The sequence below is a fragment of the Caretta caretta genome, chromosome 3, assembly GCF_965140235.1.
Source record: "Caretta caretta isolate rCarCar2 chromosome 3, rCarCar1.hap1, whole genome shotgun sequence".
In the NCBI taxonomy this organism is placed as follows: domain Eukaryota; kingdom Metazoa; phylum Chordata; order Testudines; family Cheloniidae; genus Caretta; species Caretta caretta.
Genome location: NC_134208.1, coordinates 1,453,700 through 1,476,802, shown reverse-complemented (window position 1 = coordinate 1,476,802; position 23,103 = coordinate 1,453,700). Strand labels below are relative to the sequence as shown.

General features: G+C 64.1%; 1 protein-coding gene across 6 annotated transcripts in view; it reads right to left on the bottom strand.

Moving 5' to 3' along the window:
• The window catches only part of LOC125634824 (cGMP-dependent protein kinase 1-like), an 80,288-nt gene that overhangs the window by 5,517 nt on the left and 51,668 nt on the right, over positions 1 to 23,103 (bottom strand). For 4 of the 6 annotated variants that reach the window (XM_048846089.2, XM_048846090.2, XM_048846088.2 and 1 more), the window contains 11 exons: positions 17,602 to 17,665; positions 16,185 to 16,262; positions 15,497 to 15,585; positions 12,021 to 12,086; positions 11,361 to 11,414; positions 10,770 to 10,814; positions 6,959 to 7,088; positions 6,682 to 6,812; positions 6,259 to 6,348; positions 5,105 to 5,246; positions 1,209 to 1,372 (listed from right to left, as the gene is read on the bottom strand). In XM_048846089.2, the coding sequence (XP_048702046.2) occupies positions 1,209 to 1,372; positions 5,105 to 5,246; positions 6,259 to 6,348; positions 6,682 to 6,812; positions 6,959 to 7,088; positions 10,770 to 10,814; positions 11,361 to 11,414; positions 12,021 to 12,086; positions 15,497 to 15,585; positions 16,185 to 16,262; positions 17,602 to 17,665 (1,053 nt within the window). The remainder of the gene's footprint in view (positions 1 to 1,208; positions 1,373 to 5,104; positions 5,247 to 6,258; positions 6,349 to 6,681; positions 6,813 to 6,958; positions 7,089 to 10,769; positions 10,815 to 11,360; positions 11,415 to 12,020; positions 12,087 to 15,496; positions 15,586 to 16,184; positions 16,263 to 17,601; positions 17,666 to 23,103) is intronic. The other 2 variants (XM_048846093.2, XM_048846091.2) reach the window with 2 other exon arrangements.

Below are 23,103 nucleotides of genomic sequence, written 5' to 3'. Positions count from 1 at the left end.
CGGCACTGGGGGCGGTGTTAATGCAGGAGGATGAAAAGGGGGAGAGACACCCTATCGTGTACCTGAGCAAGAAGTTGCTACCCTGGGAGGAACACTACGCAGCCACTGAGAAGGAGTGCCTGGCCATGGTGTGGGCCCTCAAGAAACTAGAGCCCTATCTCTTCGGGCGACACTTCACCGTCTACACCGACCACTCGCCCCTGACCTGGCTGCACCAGATGAAAGGAGCCAACGCCAAGCTCCTGAGATGGAGCCTGCTCCTGCAGGATTACGACATGGACGTGGTCCACATGAAGGGAAGGGCCAACCTGATAGCGGATGCGCTGTCCCGGAGAGGGGGCCCCGAACTTCCCCAGGTCACTGGTCACAGTGACCCCGCTCAGTTCAGTCTCGAAGTGGGGAGAGATGGGACGCAGCAGGGACTGAGTGGGGCGGATTGACCTGGGAATGTGGCAGGGGAGTTTACTGCCACTGTCTGACCGGTGATGAGATAGCAGGGGGTGACTTCACTGGCTGTCACCTGAGCCGGGAGGGGGGTTGGGTCCAGGTGACCCGGGAAACTGGACAAAGGCTGGGGGAGGAGCTGGGGGAAGGCTGGGGGAGTCGGCTGGAGGGGTTTTGTTTTTGGAGTAGGCTGGGGAAGAGGAGGGAACCCCCAGAGCTGGGGACTAATCTCCCTGCCCCCCAGAAGGACCTGACGAAGGGGTCCTGTTTATGCCTATAAGCTCTGGTCCGGACTGTGTTCCTGTCATCTCTAATAAACCTTTTGTTCTACTGGTTGGCTGAGAGTCATGGTGAATCGTAGAAAGTGGGGGTGCAGGGCCCTGACTCCCCATCACGCCATGACACCCCTACACTCTCTGCTCCCCCTCCCGGCAGGCCACTCCTGGGACCCCCCCGGGGATCCCCCTACACTCTCCCGCTCCCCCACCCAGCAGGCCATTCCCCCTCCCCCATGGGCTGGGCTGTTCCAGAGGAATACCCCCACCTCTGCCCACCCCTGATGGGCCACTCCTGGGGAAGTGACTCCTGCTACTCAGGTGGGGGCAGGTGGGTTAAACCCTGTGGGGCATCTGAGGCTCGGGGGACAGGGGGTGACCCCCGGGGGGGCTGCAGGTCACCCAGGCACAGGTGGGGGCAGGGGCTGACCCCCGGGGGGCACCTCAGAGGTCCCAGGCAGGGGAAGGATGGCTCGCGGGGTCCCTCACCGGCCCACCAGCATCTCGAAGATGAGGATGCCCATCATCCAGAAGTCGACGGCGAAGTCGTGGCCCTCGTGCCGCAGGATCTCAGGCGCCAGGTACTCGGGGGTCCCACAGAACGAGTAGGTCTTCTCCCCACGCGCCAGCTCCTTGGCAAAGCCGAAATCCACCTGCCAATGGGCAGGTGTGAGCCAGCAGAGCCCCCCCGCCGGGCCAGCCGGGCCTAGAGACCTGGGCTGGGGGTCGCCGCGCCGGCTGGCTGTGGCAAGGAGGCGTTAAGGGGCTGCTTGAAACAGACCCAGCTCAGCAAGGGGGCAGAAACAGGCCATGGCAGCTCACTGATTCGGGGGATTTCCCCCATGACAGTGCCCCCCACAAGGCTCTATGGAAATATGCTTAGGAATGTATATATGACATAACTAGAATATGTTTTATGCTACATATGCCATGTAACATATCTCTGTAAAGGTTATGAGCTACTGAATCTATTCCTCCTAGTTGTATGCATGTATCCATTTTGTATTCGAAGTTAGGAATATTGGCTGGGTACTGGCTTGACTTTCAAGTAGCCTTTGTAAAGCATTTGGTCAGCTTCTTGAGAAAGGAATGTGCAGATTAAGTGCCCAATCAAGAAGCATTTAACAAACAATGGACGTCGGAAGGCTCCAATCCACATAAGTCTTCCTGGAGACATTCAAGATACCTTGTGGGCAATGGATGCTCCCGGTAAGTTCTGAGTCCTGCATGGACATGACTTGCCCAAGTGACTCCAGAACTCCATCTTGGAGCTAGACTTTGCATAGGAGAGAGGAGGGGGTCTCCACCCACAAAAGAAAGTTTATTTAAGCTCGTGGAAGACCCCTCCATTTTGTCTTCAGCTGGCTAAAGAGAGAGACTCTCTACCCCCAAGTATACCTGAAAGAGACTGGAATAAAGGACAGTAACTACAGGGGGTGTGAGTGATTGCTGGACCCAGACTAGAAGGAGGCTAGTCTGTAAAAGGAAGTTTACTGAGTGAGGATTTTATCTGTATTCAGTTTTCTTAGACATAGACTTGTGTGTTTTATTTTACTTTGCTTGATAATTCACTTTGTTTGTCTGTTACTACTTGGAACCACTTAAATCCTACTTTCTGTATTTAATAAAATCACTTTTTACTTATTAATTTACCCAGAGTATGTATTAATACCTGGGGGGGCAAACAGCCGTGCATCTCTCTCTGTCAGTGTTACAGAGGGTGGACAATTTATGAGTTTACCCTGTATAAGCTTTATACAGGGTACAACAGATTTATTTGGGATTTGGACCCCATTGGGAGTTGAGCATCTGAGTGTTAAACACAGGAACATTTCTTAAATTGCTTTCAGCTAAGTCTGCTGCTTTGGGGTGCGTGGCTCAGACCCTGGGTCTGTGCTGGAGCAGACGGGCATGTCTGGCTCAGCCAGGCAGGGTGCTGGAGTCCCAGGCTGGCAGGGAAAGCAGGGGCAGAAGTAGTCTTGGAACATCAGTTGGCAGGCCCAAGGGGTTTCTGTGATCCAACCTGTCAACCCCCGGGAGCTGGGTAGAGGCCCCCACTTGAGAGCAAGGCCTGGGAGGTGGGAGGAGGGCTCAGGGGGGCTCTGCAGGAAGTTGGGGGCTCTCACCAGGAGCTGACTGAGGAAGGGAGCCAGCCAGCCTGAGCATGAACCAAGGGGGTCACTGCAGCTGGGCTGGGCTGTAACCGTCAGTTCTCTGGGCCGCCCGAGGGGCTGCCTGGGCCGTGTGCCAGGTGACCAATAAACCCGCCTGGTTTCACAGCGCTGAGGGAGTGTCCCCGCAGACACTGGGCGAGGGGCACTGATCCCTGAGGAGAGGACATGTCTCCCCCAGGGTCTGTCCCAGCTGGACTCACTGCCTGGAGCTCCAAGGGTGGGGCAGGGGGGCTGCAGCCGCAGAGCCCAGTCTAAGGAGGAGGTGAGGCCGTGTCGCTCACCCCAGGGGAAGAGTGGGACCTGTAGGGATGTGGCCCACTGAAGAGCCCCCCCAGAGACTGTTCCCAGCTTAGGGTTGTAGCAAGGCCCTGTGGAGCCCTGACAGAAGGGCTTTCCCTTCCCTGAATCCTGCTCCTCTTAGGCCTCCATGGTCATGTGGCAGGGAGTTCCACAGGTTAGTGCCATGCACCAAGGGCACTTCCTTTGACCACAGCTCCATCTGGCACCTTTCCAATTCACCAGCCATCCCTGGTTCTGAGCTTGGGATGACCGGGGGGAATAGCATTAGCCCCCAATTGCCCCCCCATCACATCTCCTCATGTTCAACTGCAGTCCCGTTCCCCTCTCCTGCCTCGTCTCCCTCCTGCCCAGCCTAGACGCCCCGTCCTGCTCATTGCCCTGGCACCAGGTGCCCAGCCAGAGCCTGGAGAGGGCCCCATGGGGCTGGGCAATGCTTGGGGACTGTTCCTGTTGTTCCCGATGTAACATTAGGAGTGTAATATAATATCTCATTGAAAGGTGACACAGGGCCAGAAAGAGTTAATGAACTCCCAGACTGACCTGACCCAGGGCCGGACTGTAAAGACTGGTTAGAAGGATCTGTAAATGAACAGAGCTGTGAAATGCAGCCGGCATTGTGTGAGAGAGAAGGGGAGCTGTGTGCTCAGGTCTCCTGATGTCAGCAAACAAGTCTTGTCTATTACCATGGCTTTGATTCAAAGATCAAAAGAGGAATATTAACATTTAGGAAGACACTGGAGTGACATGGTATTACTGTCTATATGGCTCTTTGAAGGTTGTGGTAACCGGTATCTGAACTGTTTAATGGATAAATGACCCTGGGCTAATTGCCAGGATGTTTAGGAGAAGGAAAGTGAAGCCGATTGTTTTCTCAGGCCAAAAGGCTGCAGGGAATGTATAAAACCCTGGGACACGATCCTTCTTCATCTCCGATCTGCTTTGGGTTTCAAGAAGGGGAAACCCTGAGCCATAAGGATTGAGTTCCCCAGTCACTGACTGGAGTCACCCTGAACATGGACATTGGACTGTAACCCGTGGACTATTTCTAAAAGGACTTTTGGCAACTACAGACTCACCATCTCTGCTCTGTATCTGAACCTCAAGAACTGAACTCAAGTCTGAATATTGATCTTTCCACTAACTCTCCCTCTTTTCATTTTTAATAGATTTTAGTTTAGTTACTAAGGATTGACTGTAAGCGTGTATTTGGGGTAAGATCTGAGTTATCATTTGACCTGGGTCTGGGGCTTGGTCCTTTGGGGTCAGGAGAATCTTTTCTTTTCTGTGATGAAATAAGATTTTCAGAATTTAGCATCCTATGTTTGACATGTGTGTCTGGATGGAGGCCTGCGGCTGGGCACTTTAAGGGCACTGCGTTGTTTGGACATCTGAGTACCCAGGGAGGTGCTGGAGAAGCTGGTTTGGGCTGGCTGGGTAACTCTAAGTAGTGGAATATCCACCAGCATTTGGGGTTTGTCCGCCCTGTTCTGTTTGCAGTTCACCCTGACTGACTGACCTCAGCTGGCTCCCACGGGCAGCCCCGTTACACCCGGTCCGTGTGCGGCCTGGCGCCTGTTCGCTGTTCCGGCCACCGCACAGGGAGCCGGCGTTCCATGGCACTGGCATGGTGCCATCCAGCTCCCCCTCCTCCCCTTCAGGAGGGCACAGTGCAGGCCCAGGGAACAGGGTGGGCCTGACTGGCCCAAAAGCCCTACCTCTGCTTTGGCAGCGTCCAGCCCTCCCTGGCACCCACCCGGCTGGGAACGGGTCCTCCCTGAGCTCCGGGTCCTGCCCTTCGCCCCCCCAGAGCCTCCAGGAGGGGCTGAGCCCCAGGCCTCAGCCCAGTGCCAGGATTAGCAGGGCCGACCCGGGCATCTCCCCCGCTAGTGCCCCAGTGCTGCCCCCAAGTACCAGTTTGATGTAGCCCTGCTTGTCCAGCATCAGGTTCTCGGGCTTGAGGTCCCGGTAGATGATCCCGTTGCCGTGCAGGTAGTCGAGTCCCTCCACCACGCAGGCCGAGCAGAACACGGCCACCTCCTCCTCGAGGCAGCGCCTGGGGGGCAGGACAGCTCAGTGCCCACACGCCCACCCTGTGCCCTTGGCCGGCACGGCCCCCACAGGCACAGTCCCCAGCCTGAGCCCTTCCTAGCCCCCAGCCGCCCGCGCCAGCTGCCAGCCCACCACACAGCAACCCTGCCCGCACCGCCTGTCAGCACTGCCCTCTACCCTCCAGCCCCCCTGCCATGGCCCCGCCTGCCCCCATCAACACCGCCCCAGCCCCGCTTGCCCTCAGCCCCCCTGCCATGGCCCCGCCCGCCCCTAGCAACCCCGCCCCAGCCCCGCTCGCCCTCAGCCCCCTTGCCATGGTCCCGCCCACACCACCTGCCAGTCAGCCACACAGCAACCCTGCCCGCACCGCCTGTCAGCACTGCCCCCCCACGCTCCAGCAACCCAACCATGGCCCCGGCCGCCCCCAGCAACCCCGCCCCGGCCCTGCTCGCCCCCAGCAACCCCATGCCAGCACCACTCACCCCCAGCCCCCCTGCCACGCCCCGCTCGCCCCCAGCAACCCCATGCCAGCCCCACTCACCCCCAGCCCCCCTGCCATGGCCCCGCCCACACCACCTGCCAGCCAGCCACACAGCAACCCTGCCCACACCGCCTGTCAGCGCTGCCCCCTACCCTCCAGCAAGCCTGCCATGGCCCCGCCCACCCTCAGCAACCCCGCCCCAGCACCGCCCGCCCCCAGCCCCCGCCACGGCCCCGCCTGCCCCCAGCAACCCCACGCCAGCCCTGCCCGCCCCCAGCCATCCTGCCATGGCCCCGCCCGCCCCCAGCAACCCCATGCCAGCCCCACTCGCCCTCAGCCACTCTGCCATGGCCCCGCCCGTCCCCAGCCACTCTGCCATGGCCCCGCCCACACCACCTGCCAGCCCGCTCTCCGCCCACCCCGCACCCACCCATGTCTGCCACAGCCACACCCGCACTGCCACCAGCCGTGCCTGCTCCATCTGCCAGCCTGCCACACAGCCCCCCTGGTCCCCCGCCAGCCCCCCACTCCGTACACCTCACGCAGCTTGGTCCACAGCTCGCCCCCCTGGCAGAACTCCAGCAGCATGTAGACGTACTGGCTATCCTTGAAGGTGCCAAAGAGCCTAGGGGAGAGGGTGAGAAGGGGTTAAACTGGAGCCTCCAACCCCCTCCCCACCACAGCATCCCTGCCAGTGCCTCCCCAGCAATCCTCCCAGTGCCCCCCACTCCCGGGGACAGCCCCCCCGAGCAACCCCACCAGTGCCCCCCACTCCTGGGGGCAGCCCCCCCTGAGCAACCCCACCAGTGCCCCCAAGAGCAACCCCCCGAGTGCTCCCCACCCCCAGGGGCAGCCCCCACCCCTAGCAACCCACCAGTGCCCCTCCGCCCGGGGGCATCACGGCACTCGCTGCCCCCCCGTGCTCTGCCCCCAGCCCAGGGCCCCGGGCAGCGCCTACCCCACGATGAAGGGGCAGCGGCTCCGCTCCAGCACCCGCTTCTCCATGTGCACGTGTCCCTGCTGCCGCCTCCGCACCACGTGGTCCTTGCGGATCCGCTTGAGGGCAAAGAGCTGCCCCCGCCCGCACACCTGGGGGCAAGCAGGGCGTGAGGGGGCCAGGCACTGGGGTCTCGCCTCCAGGCTGGGCAAGGCAGGCTGGTAGGGTGAGGGCTCTGCCCCCCTGCAGCTCTGCCCCCCAGGACTGGCGCTTGGCGGGAGGGGCTGCTTGGTCTCACCAGCTCAACTCTGCCAAAGCCGCCGGTGCCCAAGACCACGGGGAGGCCATGGTGCTGCCCGTCCTCGTAGCGCACAGCCGCCAGGTCCTGGAGCCGCAGCGGGGCCAGGGCTGTCTCGGGGCCCGGGGCGCTGTGGGGGAGCGACCCACGGTGAGAGGTCGGACACATGGACGGCGCCTGCCCCGCCATGACCCCACCCCACCTTGGCCCACCTACCCTAGGGGCCAGGGAGAGACCGCCCGGGAAAAGGGCACTAGGGCATGATGAGAACCAGAACCGGCCCCCAGCCGCCCCGATGAGCCCGACGAGCCCAATGCACAACGTGCCAAGCACCGGACCCAGCCAGGCCACCAGCTCCTGCCTGCCCAGCAGCGGGGAATGGCAGCTGGGGGGGGTCTCTGGGAGCTTGAGCGCCTGTCCCCTACGGCTGGGACCCCAACCCGCCCCACACACTCAGCTGCGGCCCTGAGTCACAGACTCCTTCCCTCCCATCAAGGGGAAACGGCTCAAGGGAATCTAGGGTTCTTGGCTTTCTGCCCTGTGAAAAACGTCCCCCATTGTTCTCAGGGGGCCTGAGGCCACAGGCCCACCCTTCATAGCATCATAGAGTCACAGAAGATCAGGGCTGGAAGGGACCCCAGAAGGTCATCTAGTCCCACCCCCTGCTCAAAGCAGGACCAGCCCCAACTAAATCATCCCAGCCAGGGCTTTGTCAAGCCTGACCTTAAAAACCTCTAAGGAAGGAGATTCTACCACCTCCCTAGGGAACTCATTCCAGTGCTTCACCACCCTCCTAGTGAAATAGTGTTTCCTAATATCCCACCTAGACCTCCCCCACTGCAGCTTGAGACCATTACTCCCTGTTCTGTCATCTGCTACCACTGAGAACAGTCTAGAGCCATCCTCTTTGGAACCCCCTTTCAGGTAGTTGAAAGCAGCTATCAAATCCCCCCTCGTTCTTCTCTTCAGCAGACTAAACAATCCCAGTTCCCTCAGCCTCTCCTCATAAGTCGTGCTCCAGACCCCTAATCATTTTTGTTGCCCTCCGCTGGACTCTTTCCAAGTTTTCCACATCCTTCTTGTAGTGTGGGGCCCAAAACTGGACACAGTACTCCAGATGAGGCCTCACCAATGTCGAATAGAGGGGAACGATCACGTCCCTCGATCTGCTGGCCATGCCCCTACTTATACATCCCAAAATGCCATTGGCCGACTTGGCAACAAGGGCACACTGCTGACTCATATCCAGCTTCTCGTCCACTGTCATCCCTAGGTCCTTCTCTGCAGAACTGCTGCCGAGCCATTCGGCCCCTAGTCTGTAGCGGTGCATTGGATTCTTCTGTCCTAAGTGCAGGACTCTGCACTTGTCCTTGTTGAACCTCATCAGATTTCTTATGGCCCAATCCTCTGATTTGTCTAGGTCACTCTGGACCCTATCCCTACCCGCCAGCGTATCTTGGGCACAATGGGGCCACCATTTTGCAGTGGCCTGAGCAGTTGCCGGCAGGGCGGGGGGGAGGAGAAGGTGGGGAGTGTGGGAAGGGAGGACATGGGGGGGGCAGCAGGATGGGGATACAGGGGCAAGGCAGGACAGCCATGGGGGGCTGGGGCAGGTAAGGGTCCCGCAAGCAGACATTGGGGGTGTCTAAGAACCAGGCAGGGTCCATAAGCCACTGGGTCTGACTTATACATGGAAGCTCTCGGGGCAAGATCCCAAAGCCAGCCAGCCCCCTTTCCAGTCCCTTGCCCCCCGGGACCGTGCAGGACCCTCCACCCCAGCTAGTCTTTCCTCTAGCTCCAAACCCCTCCCTGCACAGCTGTCCTGGGGTGCAGGGCCTTCCCCAGTCCCCCATTGGCAGTACCCCCAAACTGCCCTGCGGCAGCCACAGCTTCTCACCCCAACCCCCCATTACTTCCCCTCACCTGGGGGAGCCTCCTGGGGGGTTCCGGCTGGCTTGCTTCCCCATTCCTGCTCCCAGGGGGCAGCTACTGCCCCAACCTGCCCCAGCGCTGCCAGGCCAGCCTGATCCCCTTCCGCACCTGGCCACAGCTGAGCCAGTGCTGGGCCAGCCCCACCTTTCATGGGCAGGGCCCTGGGAAGCCCTGGGAAGGGCCCAGGTGCTGCTGCCAGGGGCAGCGGGTTTGTCAGAAGGCACCTGTACCTTGCACTGTGCTGGAACAGAAACACCTGAGTGCCTGCTGGGGGGGTGGGGGGATCAGGGCTGGGCAGAGGCGGGGATGGGGGCAGGGGAGCCTCAGGGTGGGGGGGGTCAGGGCAGGGGGGATCAGGACTGGGAGAATTATCCAATCTGTACCAGTTCTGTATCTGAAGTTAGGAATAGTGACTATGTATCTCTTTCAGCTAGGCTGCTTCGGGTGATGCCCACTGCTAACATCTCAGGTACACCCATGGAAAGGCTAGACAGGGCGGCTGGCCCATCAGCGAGGCCGATGGGCTGTGAAAGGCTCGGCCTTCCTGGGGACGCTCCACGCTGCCAGTGACTCACGGGCGCTGTGATCCTACAGAGGCAGGTGGTCTTGTCACTGGACACTAAACATTACCTGGGACTTCTGGTAACTTTCCACGGGAAGGGAAGGGGGGTCAAGTTTGGGAAACAAAGGATTCCCGCCTTATGTAAATGCTATTGAAGGGTGGGGAGGAAGGCAAATGGGACTCTTCCTCGCCATGGCCTGTCTGCCCAAGAAGACAGACGGGTGAAGGGGAGGCGGGGGGAGTCCAGACTGAGACGGGTCCCGTCTGAAAAGGAATATCACTGGAACTCTGAACCACAGAAACTTTGCAACCCGCCTGCAACAATATCTAGGGGGAGAAATGTTATTTGTTCCCAATTTCTTTAGTGAAACTAGCTTCCTTTGTGTTTGTTTTCTTTTGGTCAGTAATCTGCTTTGTTCTGTGTGTACCCCTTGTACCACTTAGCATCTGCCTTTTAGGGTTTATAACATTGGCTTTGTTTATTAAACCCAGTTTCTGTCATTTCTAACTGGGGGGAGGGCAGAAGTGTGCACACCTCTCTCCACACTGAGGGAGGGCTGCATTTCGTAAACCTTTGTGTTTGTACCCTCAAAAGGAGCGTGCACCAGACCACTGGAGCACGTCCCTGAAGCTGAGTCTTCCCAGAGCTGACCTGCAGCTGGGGTGGCCCTGCCTGTGTGCGTTAGGGGAGGCTTTCATAGCCGGGCTCAGCAGGACAGGTTAAGGGGGCCGAGGCTGGCAGAACCGGTAGACTCAGGGATATCTCAGTACATCAGGGGGCTTCCTAAGGGGCCCAAACCCATCACAAAGAGGTTCAGAGAAGCTGACCTGTGAGGAACGGTTACAAAGCCTGGGCCTGTTTAGTCTTGAGAGAAGGGACTGAGGGGGGACCTGATAACAGTCTTCAGATCTGCTCAGGGCTGTTCTACAGAGGGTGGTGATCACTCGTTCTCCACATCCCCGGCAGATAGGATGAGAAGCAATGGGCTAAATCTGCAGCAGGGAGATTGAGGATCGCGCCTAGGAAGAACTGTCCAACGGCTGGGGAGTGAAGCTCTGGGACCCGCTCCCAAGGGAGGCCGTGGGATCCCGGCACTGGAGAGTTAAGAACACATTGGACAAACCCCTGTCAGAGCTGGTCCACGTTCACCCGGCCCTGCCTCAGCATGGGGCACTGGACGTGGTGCCCTCGCGAGGTCCCTGCCAGCCCCACACTTCTGACTCTCTGAGAGACAGTGCTAGGGAAACCCTGGAGGAGCGGGAAGGATCCCTCAAGGGACAGTTGGGTCTGTGCGGGGCCCCAGGGCCGGGACTCACTGGCCAGGCTCAGGAAGCGATGGAGCCTCCAGCATAGCCACGTCTCTGGCAGGGAGAAGAGAACGAAACAATCAGTGGGTCAGTCCCCTGGGCCAGGACAAGGGCCACCATGCTCCTGCGTGGCACCCGCCCCCTGGCCCCCTGCCACCCTGCTCCTGCCTGGCACCCGCCCCCTGGCCCCCTGCCACCCTGCTCCTGCATGGCACCCGCCTCCTAGCCCCCTGCCACCCTGCTCCTGCATGGCACCCGCCCCCTGGCCCCCTGCCACCCTGCTCCTGCGTGGCACCCGCCCCCTGACCCCTGCCACCCTGCTCCTGCGTGGCACCCGCCCCCTGGCCCCCTGCCGCCCTGCTCCTGCATGGCACCCGCCCCCTGGCCCCCTGCCACCCTGCTCCTGTGTGGCACCCGCTCCCTGGCCCCCTGCCACCCTGCTCCTGTGTGGCACCCGCCCCCTGCCACCCTGCTCCTGTGTGGCACCCACCTCCTGGCCCCCTGCCACCCACCTCCCCATGGCACCCACCCCCCACGGTCCTGGCTGCTCCTTGCCACATGGAGATCCCTGGCCCCATGGAGGGGCAGTGTTACACTCACGGCTCTGAGAGCTGCCTGGGCGTGGGGCAGAAGGGGCAGATCTCCTGGAAGTCTCTGCAGGGATGGAGGAGACAGGAGGTGTTGGCAGGACCGGTGGAAGGACCCAGCCCCCCGGAACAGCCTCTGCCCATGGGAGCCAAGGCATAGTGCAGCCCCTGACCCAGACACAAGGGGAGGGAGGGGCAGAGATGAAGGGACTTGGCCAAGCTCACATAGCAAATCAGTGGCAGCGCTGGGGAGAGAACCCAGGAGTCCTGGCTCCCAGCCCCACCCCCTGCCACTCTAACCACTAGCCATCACTCCCCCCCCACACACACACACAGCTGGGAATTGAACCCAAGAGTCCTGGCTCCCAGCCCTCCCTACTCATACCCGCCAGCCCCCACTCCCCTCCCAGAGCCAGGGAGAGAACCCAGGAGTCCTGGCTCCCAACCCCCCATGCTCTACCCCACCAGCCTCCTCTCCCCTCCCAGAGCTGGGAGAGAACCCAGGAGTCCTGGCTCCCCTACTCTGGCTCCAGTTACTCTGGCTAGCAGGCCTGTGGAGGAAGGGGGGCCAAGCCATGTCCGTGGCGCCATCTCGGGGCAGGGCTTGAAGTCAGTCCCCTCTGCACCACAGTGCCCCCTAGCGTGGGGCTCCCACCCCCTGGGGCTGACTCACTCCTTGGTGATGGTGATGCAGGCGACCTCCCCGTGCGCCCGGCAGGTGGCCGTCCGGCGGATGTTGCTGCAGAGAGGAGAGAGGTTGTGAGGGAGGCCGGCGGTGGCTGTGTGGGTGCGAGGTGGGGACAGGAGACTTGGCATCTCTATGGGGACAGGGAGTCGGGGGACTGGGGGGGGACTGTGGGTCTGCACCCCAGGCATGGGCTGGGAGTGCCCGTGTGGGAGTGGGGAGCAGAAACACTGGGTGGCCTGCCTGTGCCTGCCTGTGCCAGGCCTGCCTGTGTGTGAAAGGGGTGGGGAGAGCACCAGGCAGTGTGTACATATGGCGTGTGCACATCAGGCTGCGAGCGCCCACATGGGCCCTGCGGTGTGCGTGTGCCGGGCCCCTGGTGTGCGCGTGTGCGTGTGCGGGGCCCCTGGTGTGCGCGTGTGTGTGTGCCGGGCCCCTGGTGTGCGCGTGTGTGTGTGCCAGGCCCCTGGTGTATGCGTGTGTGTGTGTGCCGGGCCCCTGGTATATGCGTGTGTGTGTGTGCCGGGCCCCTGGTGTGCGTGTGTGTGTGTGCCGGGCCCCTGGTGTGCGCATGTGTGTGTCCCGGGCCCCTGGTGTGTGTCCCAGGCCCCTGGTGTGCACGTGTGTGTGTCCCGGGCCCCTGGTGTGCGCGTGTGTGTGTGCCAGGCCCCTGGTGTGCGCGTGTGTGTGTGCCAGGCCCCTGGTGTGCACGTGTGTGTGTCCCGGGCCCCTGGTGTGCACGTGTGTGTGCCGGGCCACTGGTGTGCGCGTGTTGCACGTCTGGCTGTGAGCGCCTGGGTGGGCCCCTGGTGTGCGCATGTGTGTGTGCCGGGCCCCTGGTGTGCGTGTGTAGCACGTCTGGCTGTGAGCGCCTGGGTGGGCCTCTGGTGTGCGAGTGTGTGTGTGCCGGGCCCCTGGTGTGCGCGTGTGTGTGTGCCAGGCCCCTGGTGTGCGTGTGTTGCACGTCTGGCTGTGAGCGCCTGGGTGGGCCCCTGGTGTGCGCGTGTGTGTGTGCCGGGCCACTGGTGTGCGCGTGTGTGTGCGCCAGGCCCCTGGTGTGCGTGTGTTGCACGTCTGGCTGTGAGCGCCTGGGTGGGCCCCTGGTGTGCGCGTGTGTGTGTGCCGGGCCACTGGTGTGCACGTGTGTGTGTGCCAGGCCCCTGGTGTGCGTGTGTTGCACGTCTGGCTGTGAGTGCCTGGGTGGGCCCCTGGTGTGCGCGTGTGTGTGCCAGGCCCCTGGTGTGCCTGTGTTGCACGTCTGGCTGTGAGCGCCTGGGTGGGCCCCTGGTGTGTACGTGTGTGTGTGCCGGGCCCCTGGTGTGCGTGTGTTGCACGTCTGGCTGTGAGCGCCTGGGTGGGCCCCTGGTGTGCGCGTGTGTGTGTGCCGGGCCCCTGGTGTGCGTGTGTTGCACGTCCGGCTGTGAGCGCCTGGGTGGGCCCCTGGTGTGTACGTGTGTGTGTGCCGGGCCCCTGGTGTGCGTGTGTTGCACATCTGGCTGTGAGCGCCTGGGTGGGCCCCTGGTGTGCGCGTGTGTGTGTGCCGGGCCCCTGGTGTGCCTGTGTTGCACGTCTGGCTGTGAGCGCCTGGGTGGGCCCCTGCTGTGCGCGTGTGTGTGTGCCGGGCCCCTGGTGTGCGTGTGTTGCACGTCTGGCTGTGAGCGCCTGGGTGGGCCCCTGCTGTGCGTGTGTGTGTGTGCCGGGCCCCTGGTGTGCGCGTGTGTGTGTGCCAGGCCCCTGGTGTGCGTGTGTTGCACGTCTGGCTGTGAGCGCCTGGGTGGGCCCCTGGTGTGCGCGTGTGTGTGTGCCGGGCCACTGGTGTGCGCGTGTGTGTGCGCCAGGCCCCTGGTGTGCGTGTGTTGCACGTCTGGCTGTGAGCGCCTGGGTGGGCCCCTGGTGTGCGCGTGTGTGTGTGCCGGGCCACTGGTGTGAACGTGTGTGTGTGCCAGGCCCCTGGTGTGCGTGTGTTGCACGTCTGGCTGTGAGTGCCTGGGTGGGCCCCTGGTGTGCGCGTGTGTGTGTGCCGGGCCCCTGGTGTGCCTGTGTTGCACGTCTGGCTGTGAGCGCCTGGGTGGGCCCCTGGTGTGCGCGTGTGTGTGTGCCGGGCCCCTGGTGTGCGTGTGTTGCACGTCCGGCTGTGAGCACCTGGGTGGGCCCCTGGTGTGCGCGTGTGTGTGTGCCGGGCCCCTGGTGTGCGTGTGTTGCACGTCCGGCTGTGAGCGCCTGGGTGGGCCCCTGGTGTGCGCGTGTGTGTGTGCCGGGCCCCTGGTGTGCGTGTGTTGCACGTCTGGCTGTGAGCGCCTGGGTGGGCCCCTGGTGTGCGCGTGTGTGTGTGCCGGGCCCCTGGTGTGCGTGTGTTGCACGTCCGGCTGTGAGCGCCTGGGTGGGCCCCTGGTGTGCGCATGTGTGTGTGTGCCGGGCCCCTGGTGTGCGTGTGTTGCACGTCTGGCTGTGAGCGCCTGGGTGGGCCCCTGCTGTGCGCGTGTGTGTGTGCCGGGCCCCTGGTGTGCGTGTGTTGCACTTCCGGCTATGAGCGCCTGGGTGGGCCCCTGGTGTGCGCGTGTGTGTGTGCCGGGCCCCTGGTGTGCGTGTGTTGCACTTCCGGCTATGAGCGCCTGGGTGGGCCCCTGGTGTGCGCGTGTGTGTGTGCCGGGCCCCTGGTGTGCCTGTGTTGCACGTCCGGCTATGAGCGCCTGGATGGGCCCCTGGTGTGCGTGTGTTGCACGTCCGGCTGTGAGCGCCTGGGTGGGCCCCTGGTGTGCGTGTGTGTGTGTGCCGGGCCCCTGGTGTGCCTGTGTTGCACGTCCGGCTGTGAGCGCCTGGGTGGGCCCCTGGTGTGCGCGTGTGTGTGTGCCGGGCCCCTGGTGTGCGTGTGTTGCACGTCCGGCTGTGAGCGCCTGGGTGGGCCCCTGGTGTGCGCGTGTGTGTGTGCCGGGCCACTGGTGTGAACGTGTGTGTGTGCCAGGCCCCTGGTGTGCGTGTGTTGCACGTCTGGCTGTGAGTGCCTGGGTGGGCCCCTGGTGTGCGCGTGTGTGTGTGCCGGGCCCCTGGTGTGCCTGTGTTGCACGTCTGGCTGTGAGCGCCTGGGTGGGCCCCTGGTGTGCGCGTGTGTGTGTGCCGGGCCCCTGGTGTGCGTGTGTTGCACGTCCGGCTGTGAGCGCCTGGGTGGGCCCCTGGTGTGTACGTGTGTGTGTGCCGGGCCCCTGGTGTGCGTGTGTTGCACATCTGGCTGTGAGCGCCTGGGTGGGCCCCTGGTGTGCGCGTGTGTGTGTGCCGGGCCCCTGGTGTGCCTGTGTTGCACGTCTGGCTGTGAGCGCCTGGGTGGGCCCCTGCTGTGCGCGTGTGTGTGTGCCGGGCCCCTGGTGTGCGTGTGTTGCACGTCTGGCTGTGAGCGCCTGGGTGGGCCCCTGGTGTGCGCATGCCAGGGCCGGCTGGGCAGGGCCGAGGGGCTCCAGGGCGGCACCTACCGCAGCAGCGACAGCTCCCCAAAGTGCTCGCCGGCTCGCAGCACCCGGATCGGCTCCTCCCGCCCATTCACGTGCCTGCTGACCCGAACCTGCAGGGAGATGGGGGCTGGGGCATCACTCCTGGGGGGGCTGGATGGGCGGGGGCAGGGGGCCCATGGGCTGGCAGAGGAGCCATACCTGTACCCCGACCTCCAGGCTCCCCAGAGTCACCTCCCAGCCCCCGAACTGCCCCCGCCCATCCCAGCCGTGTGGCCGCCGAGCCAGGGGGTGGGCTCTGGGACGTTGGGGAGGGGAGCGGGCAGGGGGCCCGTGGGCTGGCAGAGGAACCGAGTTCGGGGGGGCTGGAGGGGCAGGGGAGGCGGCGGGGTGCAGTGCACATCAGGCTGCCCCCTGCTGGTGCCCCCAGAAGAAGGTGTGGCCGCGATCTGCCCAGGCTGGCGGGGTTGAGGGGCTGCTGGGAGACAAGGCCCTGGGCCCATTAGCCCGGCTGAATGGGGAATCGAACCCAGGCGTCCTGAGTGCCAGGTGGGGGCTGCACCCCATGTTCTGCTTCCCAAGAACGTCTGGGGCGGGGTCAGAGGGAGGGGGCGTGAGCTGTTGCCCCAACAGGCCGGGGATGGGGAGGGGTAGTGCCCTGGGCAGGGCGGGGGGAGGGGTGGTGTAGTGCCCCGGGGCGGGCTGGACCCACCTCTCCTCTCAGGATGATGTAGAAGTTATTCCCCTCGTCCCGTTCACGAACAATCACCTCGTCATGAGCGAATGTGCACTGCAGGACGGACACACGGACAGACCCATCATCGCAGGATGGACACATGGACAGACCTAGGGAGTTTGGGTGCGGGAGGGGGCTCAGGGCTGGGGTGTGGGAGGGGGTGAGAGCTCTGGCTGGGGGTGCAGGCTCTGGGGTGGGGATGTAGGAGAGGGCACAGAGCTGGGGTTGAGGCGTAGGAGGGGGTGCGGGCTCCAGGAGTGGGCTCCAACCTGGGGCAGGGGGTTTGCAGTGCGGGCTCCAGCCGGGCAGGGCTTACCTCAGGTGGCTCCAGTCGGTGGCACAGTGGGGCTCAGGGAGGCTCCCTGCCTGCCCTTGCTCTGCGCAGGTCCTGGAAGCGGCCTGGCATATCCAGCTCCTCGGTGGAGGGAGGCCAGGCGGCTCTGCCCACTGACTCTGCCTGCAGGCGCCGCCCCACAGGCTGCCGTTCCTGGCCAATGAGAGCAGCGGAGCTGGTGCTCGGGGCGGGGGCAGTGCACGGAGCTTCCCTGATCGCCCCTGCATCTAGGAGCCAGAGGGGGACATGCCGGCGCTTCCAGGAGCCGCGCGGAGCCAGGGCCGGCAGGGAGCTGCCTTAGCACCACTGCGCCACCAACCAGACTTTAAACGGCCCGGTCAGCAGTGCCGACTGGAGCCGCCAGCTCCCTTTTCCACCAGGCCTTCCGGTCGAACACCGGACACCTGGCACCCTACCTATGCAGAGAGACACACAGACAGGCCAAGCCCCGTGGGACAGACAAACAGACAGGCCAAGTCCCACACGGACAGGTCCGGCCCCCCGGAAGGGACACACGGACAGGCCTGGGTCCATGGGAGGGACACCCGGATGGGCCCGGGCCTGCAGGACAGACACACAGACGGCCCCAGCCCTGTGGGAGGAACACACAGATGGGCCTGGGCCCATGGGAGGGACACACAGACAGACCGAGACCCACACAGATGGGTCCGGCCCCACGGGGGGGGACACACAGACAGGCCCAGCCCTATGGGAGGGACACACGGACAGGCCCGGCACCACAAGGCGGGGCAGGTGCCCAGGTGACCCTGGGGGATGCACCCAGGGATTGGCCCAGCCCTATGCCAGGGCACGGGGTCCTCGCCCTGCGCCCCCCTGTGCCCAGGCTTGTCGCCAGCCCCAGGGCCCAGCGTGGAACCAGTGAAGCCTCCCATGTACCAGTTCCTGACACCCGGCCCAGCCCCCAGCCAGGGCTGGAACCAGCCATCCCCGTGTGCCGCCCCTGGGGCAGGGAGCTGCTGTCAGTGCCATGGGGCAGCCCCATCCCTGGAGGCGAGGAGCATGTGGGGCCCGTGGGACTGCGCAGCCCCTGGCTCCTACCTCCTCCATGCAGTCCAGCAGCTTGGAGAGCTGAGCGTCCGCCAGGCCTTGCAGCGATGGCGCCCTGGGGAGAAGAGCGGGGCCACGTCAGCATGCTGGCCTGGCCGGCACCCAGCCGGGGACTGGCACCCACTGCCAACAGCACCCAGCCCAGGGACCCAGTGCCCTGCCAATGGGACCCAGCCCGGGGACCCAGCGCCCTGCCAATGGGACCCAGCCCGGGGACCCAGCGCCCTGCCAATGGGACCCAGCCCGGGGACCCAGCGCCCTGCCAATGGGACCCAGCCCGGGGACCCAGCGCCCTGCCAATGGCACCCCGGCCCAAGTGGGGTTCCAGAAGGAAACGAGAATGACGGAGGCAGCCATAGGTCGGGAACTAGGGGTGCAGCACCCCTAGGTGTTACGCAGGGCTCTGCTCCCAGCCCCGGCTGCTGTTCCCGTGCCAGGGTTCCGCCCCCGCCCCCAGCCTCAGCCCCTTTACCCCGTCCGCATCCCCTCCTGGAGCCACGGCCCAGCTCCCGGGGCGGTGGGGGCACGGACGGGGTAAGGCGAGGTGCAGCTGCAGCACCCCCACGCTAAAAGTGTTCTGGCGGCAGCAGGGCGCAGCCAGGTGGAGGGAACCGGGGGAGCGATCCAAAGAAAAGGCGCCACCCGCTGCGGTGCAGCTACTCGCCCAGCGGCGCTCCGGGGACCGGCCCTGACTCGCGCCGGGTGTCTGCAGCCGCAGTGACGGTCCGGCTGCCGCCGCGGTGCCGCCAAGACCCGGAGCGAGTGACGGTCCCGTCGCCGCCGCGGTGCCGCCAAGACCCGGAGCGAGTGACGGTCCGGCTGCCGCCGCGGTGCCGCCAAGACCCGGAGCGAGTGACGGTCCGGCCGCCGCCGCGGTGCCGCCAAGACCCGGAGCGAGTCACGGTCCGGCCGCCGCCGCGGTGCCGCCAAGACCCGGAGCGAGTCACGGTCCCGCCGCCGCCACGGTGCCGCCAAGACCCGGAGCGAGTCACGGTCCCGTCGCCGCCGCGGTGCCGCCGAAGACCCGGAGCGAGTCACGGTCCGGCCGCCGCTGCAGTGCCGCCAAGACCCGGAGCGACTCACGGTCCCGCCGCCGCCGCGGTGCCGCCAAGACCCGGAGCGAGTCACGGTCCGGCTGCCGCCGCGGTGCCGCCAAGACCCGGAGCGAGTCACGGTCCCGTCGCTGCCGCGGTGCCGCCAAGACCCGGAGCGAGTCACGGTCCCGCCGCCGCCGCGGTGCCGCCGAAGACCCGGAGCGAGTCACGGTCCAGCCGCCGCTGCAGTGCCGCCAAGACCCGGAGCGACTCACGGTCCCGCCGCCGCCGCGGTGCCGCCAAGACCCGGAGCGAGTGACGGTCCCGCCGCCGCCGCGGTGCCGCCAAGACCCGGAGCGAGTGACAGTCCCGCCGCCGCCGCGGTGCCGCCGAAGACCCGGAGCGAGTGACGGTCCCGCCGCCGCCGCGGTGCCGCCGAAGACCCGGAGCGAGTGACGGTCCCGCCGCCGCCGCGGTGCCGCCGAAGACCCGGAGCGAGTGACGGTCCCGCCGCCGCCGCGGTGCCGCCGAAGACCCGGAGCGAGTGACGGTCCCGCCGCCGCCGCGGTGCCGCCGCGACCCGGAGCTAGTCACGGTCCGGCCGCCGCCGCGGTGCCGCCAAGACCCGGAGCGAGTGACGGTCCCGCCGCCGCCGCGGTGCCGCCGAAGACCCGGAGCGAGTGACGGTCCCGCCGCCGCCGCGGTGCCGCCGCGACCCGGAGCTAGTCACGGTCCGGCCGCCGCCGCGGTGCCGCCAAGACCCGGAGCAAGTGACGGTCCCGCCGCCGCCGCGGTGCCGCCAAGACCCGGAGCGAGTGACGGTCCCGCCGCCAGAAGGACGGAGCCGATTCTGGGGACTAGGAACAGTTCAACCGGGCTCCACTGCTCAACTCTGAATGGGCACCTGAGGCTTATGGGAAAAGGTTTTGGGGTGTGCCGAAGACCCGGGGGTGACCTACATGGAAGCCCCCCCTGCTGGGAGGATCTCCCCACAAATGGGGTGGGGGCACGGGTCTCTGCACTGGAGGATTTGTGTAATGTAGCTGGATCAGAACAACTCCAGGAGATGAGTCCCTACGAGCCTAGAACGTGGGTAGTGGACAGGAAGCCGCAGGGGCTGCGCCGTCAGGCCGGTGGGCAGATCCCTTTGGGGCAAGTCAGTCCAGGGATGGAGAGACCCGAAGGGGACTGGCCTAAGCCTGGGTGTTGGGAGAGGGACCATGGAGGCGCCCCAGAAATGGGACTGGCGTAAACCCAAAGGGGGGAGCAGGATGCGGGTTGACTCCTCCAAGGGGTCTCAGAGCCCTGAGATGGGATGTCTGTAGGAAAACAGGGCCTACATGGGCAGAAGCCCAAGGGGGAGTGGGACAGTGGCCAGACAACATGTGAGGGGTGAGCTGGGGAAAGCCCAGGGCACAGAGGCCCACCCAAGGCAGCCTGGAGCTCCGGCTCCCAGAGGCACTATGCGACTGACCCGTCGGAGGGAAGCAGCCACCCAGCCAGGTCCTCGGGGGCATGGGGGGGGAGACGGGCTGTGACGATGTGACTCAGCAGGGAGGGGGGAGTGTTGACCTGGGAATGTGCCCTGGGGATGGGAGACCTGAGAGCCTGTCACCTGAGCCAGGAGGGGGAGGGGGAGGTGACACCTCTGCCCAGGAATGTGAACAGAGGCTGCAGCAGGGAACCTGCGGGGTGAGTTTAGTTGGCAGTTTGGGGCTGGGTGGAGGAACACAGGGAACCCCAGGGCTGGGGTCTAAGCTCCCTGCTCCCCCAGAAGGACGTGATTGAGGGGTCCTGGTTGTACCCACAAGCTCTGTTGTGGACTGTGTTCCTGTTGTCCAATAAACCTTCTGTTTTACTGGCTGGCTGAGAGTCTCAGTGGATCCCAGGAAGAGGGGTGCAGGGCCTGGACTCCCCCACACTCCGTGACAACTGGTGGCAGCGGTGGGATCTACTGCACCCCGTGAACGGCGCTTCCTGCAGTAAGTGACTGGGGAACAGTAAAACGAAGGGGAATTGACGGGGACCAGGCGTGCTGAAGATTCAGAGACGGTTTCGGGGGGCGGTTAACCCCTGGGAATGTGTGACCAGAGAGAAAGACTTTTGCAGTAACAGGGTCCCCCGGGGGATTGCAGCGAGCAGTCCCAGGGGCGGAGGAGTCTGCAGCTCGACCCTGGCAAAGAGGTGGTGACCTCAAGAAGGACTGGCACACTAAGGGCTTTTCCTGGAAACCGTGGGAAGCTGCCCGGCCTGCGAGTGGCCAGCAGGGAGATGTACGCTAAACGCCTTAAGAGTGACCTGGTGGAGCTGTGCAGGCAGAGGGGGCTGCGCATCGGGAGGTCCACCAAGGAACAACTGATTGCCCAGTTGGAGGAGAGGGATCGCTTGGATGACCCGATCCCTATCCCTGAGGGGAGCCGCCCGGCAGACGCAGCGTGGGCCCTGGGGCCTGACCGGGCTGGGAGGGGTCAGACTGCTGCCGAGGACATCCCGAGACCCTTCCTACCTATGTCTGGGGGAGGGGTTGGGGGAAGCCCAGCGAATACCGAGGGCACCCTGACCCCAGCACCCAGCAGGGGATCCTCCCGGCGGAGCTCCCCATCCCTGGAGCGGAGGCGGCTGGAATGGGAGAGGGAGATGAAAATGAGGGAGCTGGAGGATCATGAAAAACAACGTCAACATGAGCAGGAGGAGAAGGAGAAACAACGTCAACATGAGCAGGAGGAGAAGGAGAAACAACGTCAACATGAGCGTCAGGAGAAGGAGAGGGAGCGTCAGGAGAAGGAGAGGGAGCGCCAGGAGAAGGAGAAACAAAGACAGCACGAACTGGAGCTGGCCAGGCTGAAGAGCAGTGGGGCCCCGGCTGTGGTGAGTGAGGGGGGACCCAAGACTGCAAGGAACTTTGATAAGTGCTTCCTGGCCCAGCGTAAGGAGGGGGAGGACATAGATAGCTTCCTGACGGCCTTTGAGAATGCCTGTGAGCTGCACAGGGTTGACCCTGCAGACAGGCTCCAGTTTCTCACCCCCTTACTGGACCCCAAAGCCGTGGAGGTGTATAGCCGGATGACAGGGCCGGAGGCAGGGGACTATGAACTGTTCAAACAGGCCCTGCTCCGTGAGTTTGGGCTGACCCCCGAGATGTACCGGAGAAGGTTCCGGAGTCAGCGTAAAACGCCTGAGGTCACCTACCTACAACTGGCCAACCGGATGCAGGGGTATGCCCGCAAGTGGACAGCGGGGGCCCGAGCTAAAGAGGACCTGCTTGACCTAATTGTACTGGAGCAGCTGTATGAACAGTGCCCTTCCGACCTGAGGCTGTGGTTGGTGGACAAAAAGCTCGAGAACCCCCAGCACGCAGGGCAGCTGGCCGACGAGTTTGTGAACAGTCGGTCAGGGGGTAGCCGGGAGGAGTCCCAAAAGAACAGGCCCCCCCCGATGCAGAGAGAGAGTCACCAGGGGGCCTCCCAGCGGGGAAATAGGGAGAACCCCCTCCCAAGGGGAACGCCTGGCGTCGGGCCCCTCCGACCCGCTCGAGGGGACCAACGTGACCTGAGCTGCTATCACTGTGGCCAGAGAGGCCACGTACGGTCCCAGTGCCCTGGGCTCAGGGACAAACTGAGCAGACCCAACCTACCCAGGGTTAACTGGGTAGGGACCCAGCTGGACGAGGGGCAGACGACTCAGGCAAGGGGGGCTGCCAGTTTACCACCTGCCCCGGAGGGAAGAGTACCCCAGGCCAGCTCCACCAGAGGGCTGGAGGCTCTGGACTCAGGGCGCTCAGTTTACAGGGTGGGCGCGGGGCTGTCCCTCCGGAGAGAGTGCCTTGTTCCCCTGGAGGTGGATGGGAGGAAGGTCAATGGATACTGGGATACGGGTGCGGAGGTGACGCTGGCCCGGCCCGAGGTGGTGGCCCCAGATCGGGTGGTGCCCAACACCTACCTGACCCTGACAGGGGTGGGTGGGACCCCATTTAAGGTGCCCGTGGCAAGGGTACACCTGAAATGGGGGGCCAAGGAGGGCCACAAGGATGTGGGGGTACACCACCATTTGCCCACTGAAGTTTTGATGGGGGGAGACCTAGAGGACTGGCCAAGCAAGCCCCAGACCGCCCTGGTTGTGACCCGTAGCCAGAGCCGGCGAGGGCCACTGCTCCCTGACCTCGGGGAGGGTACCGCACCGGAGGCGCAGGACCCTACCCTGGTGGGAAGGGAGGGCCGAGGGGCACGGCTCAGAGAGGCTGAGGCCTCAGACCTGGCCACTGAGGGGGAACCGGTCCCCATCCCTTCCCCAGCTGCTGAGTTCCAGGCCGAGTTGAGGAAAGATCCATCCTTGCGGAAGCTCAGGGACCTGGCCGACCTCAGGGTGGTACGGACCATGAGGAGAGGCTGCCAGGAGAGGTTCCTGTGGGAGAAGGGGTTCCTATACCGAGAATGGGCTCCCACAAGGGAAGTGGAGTCCT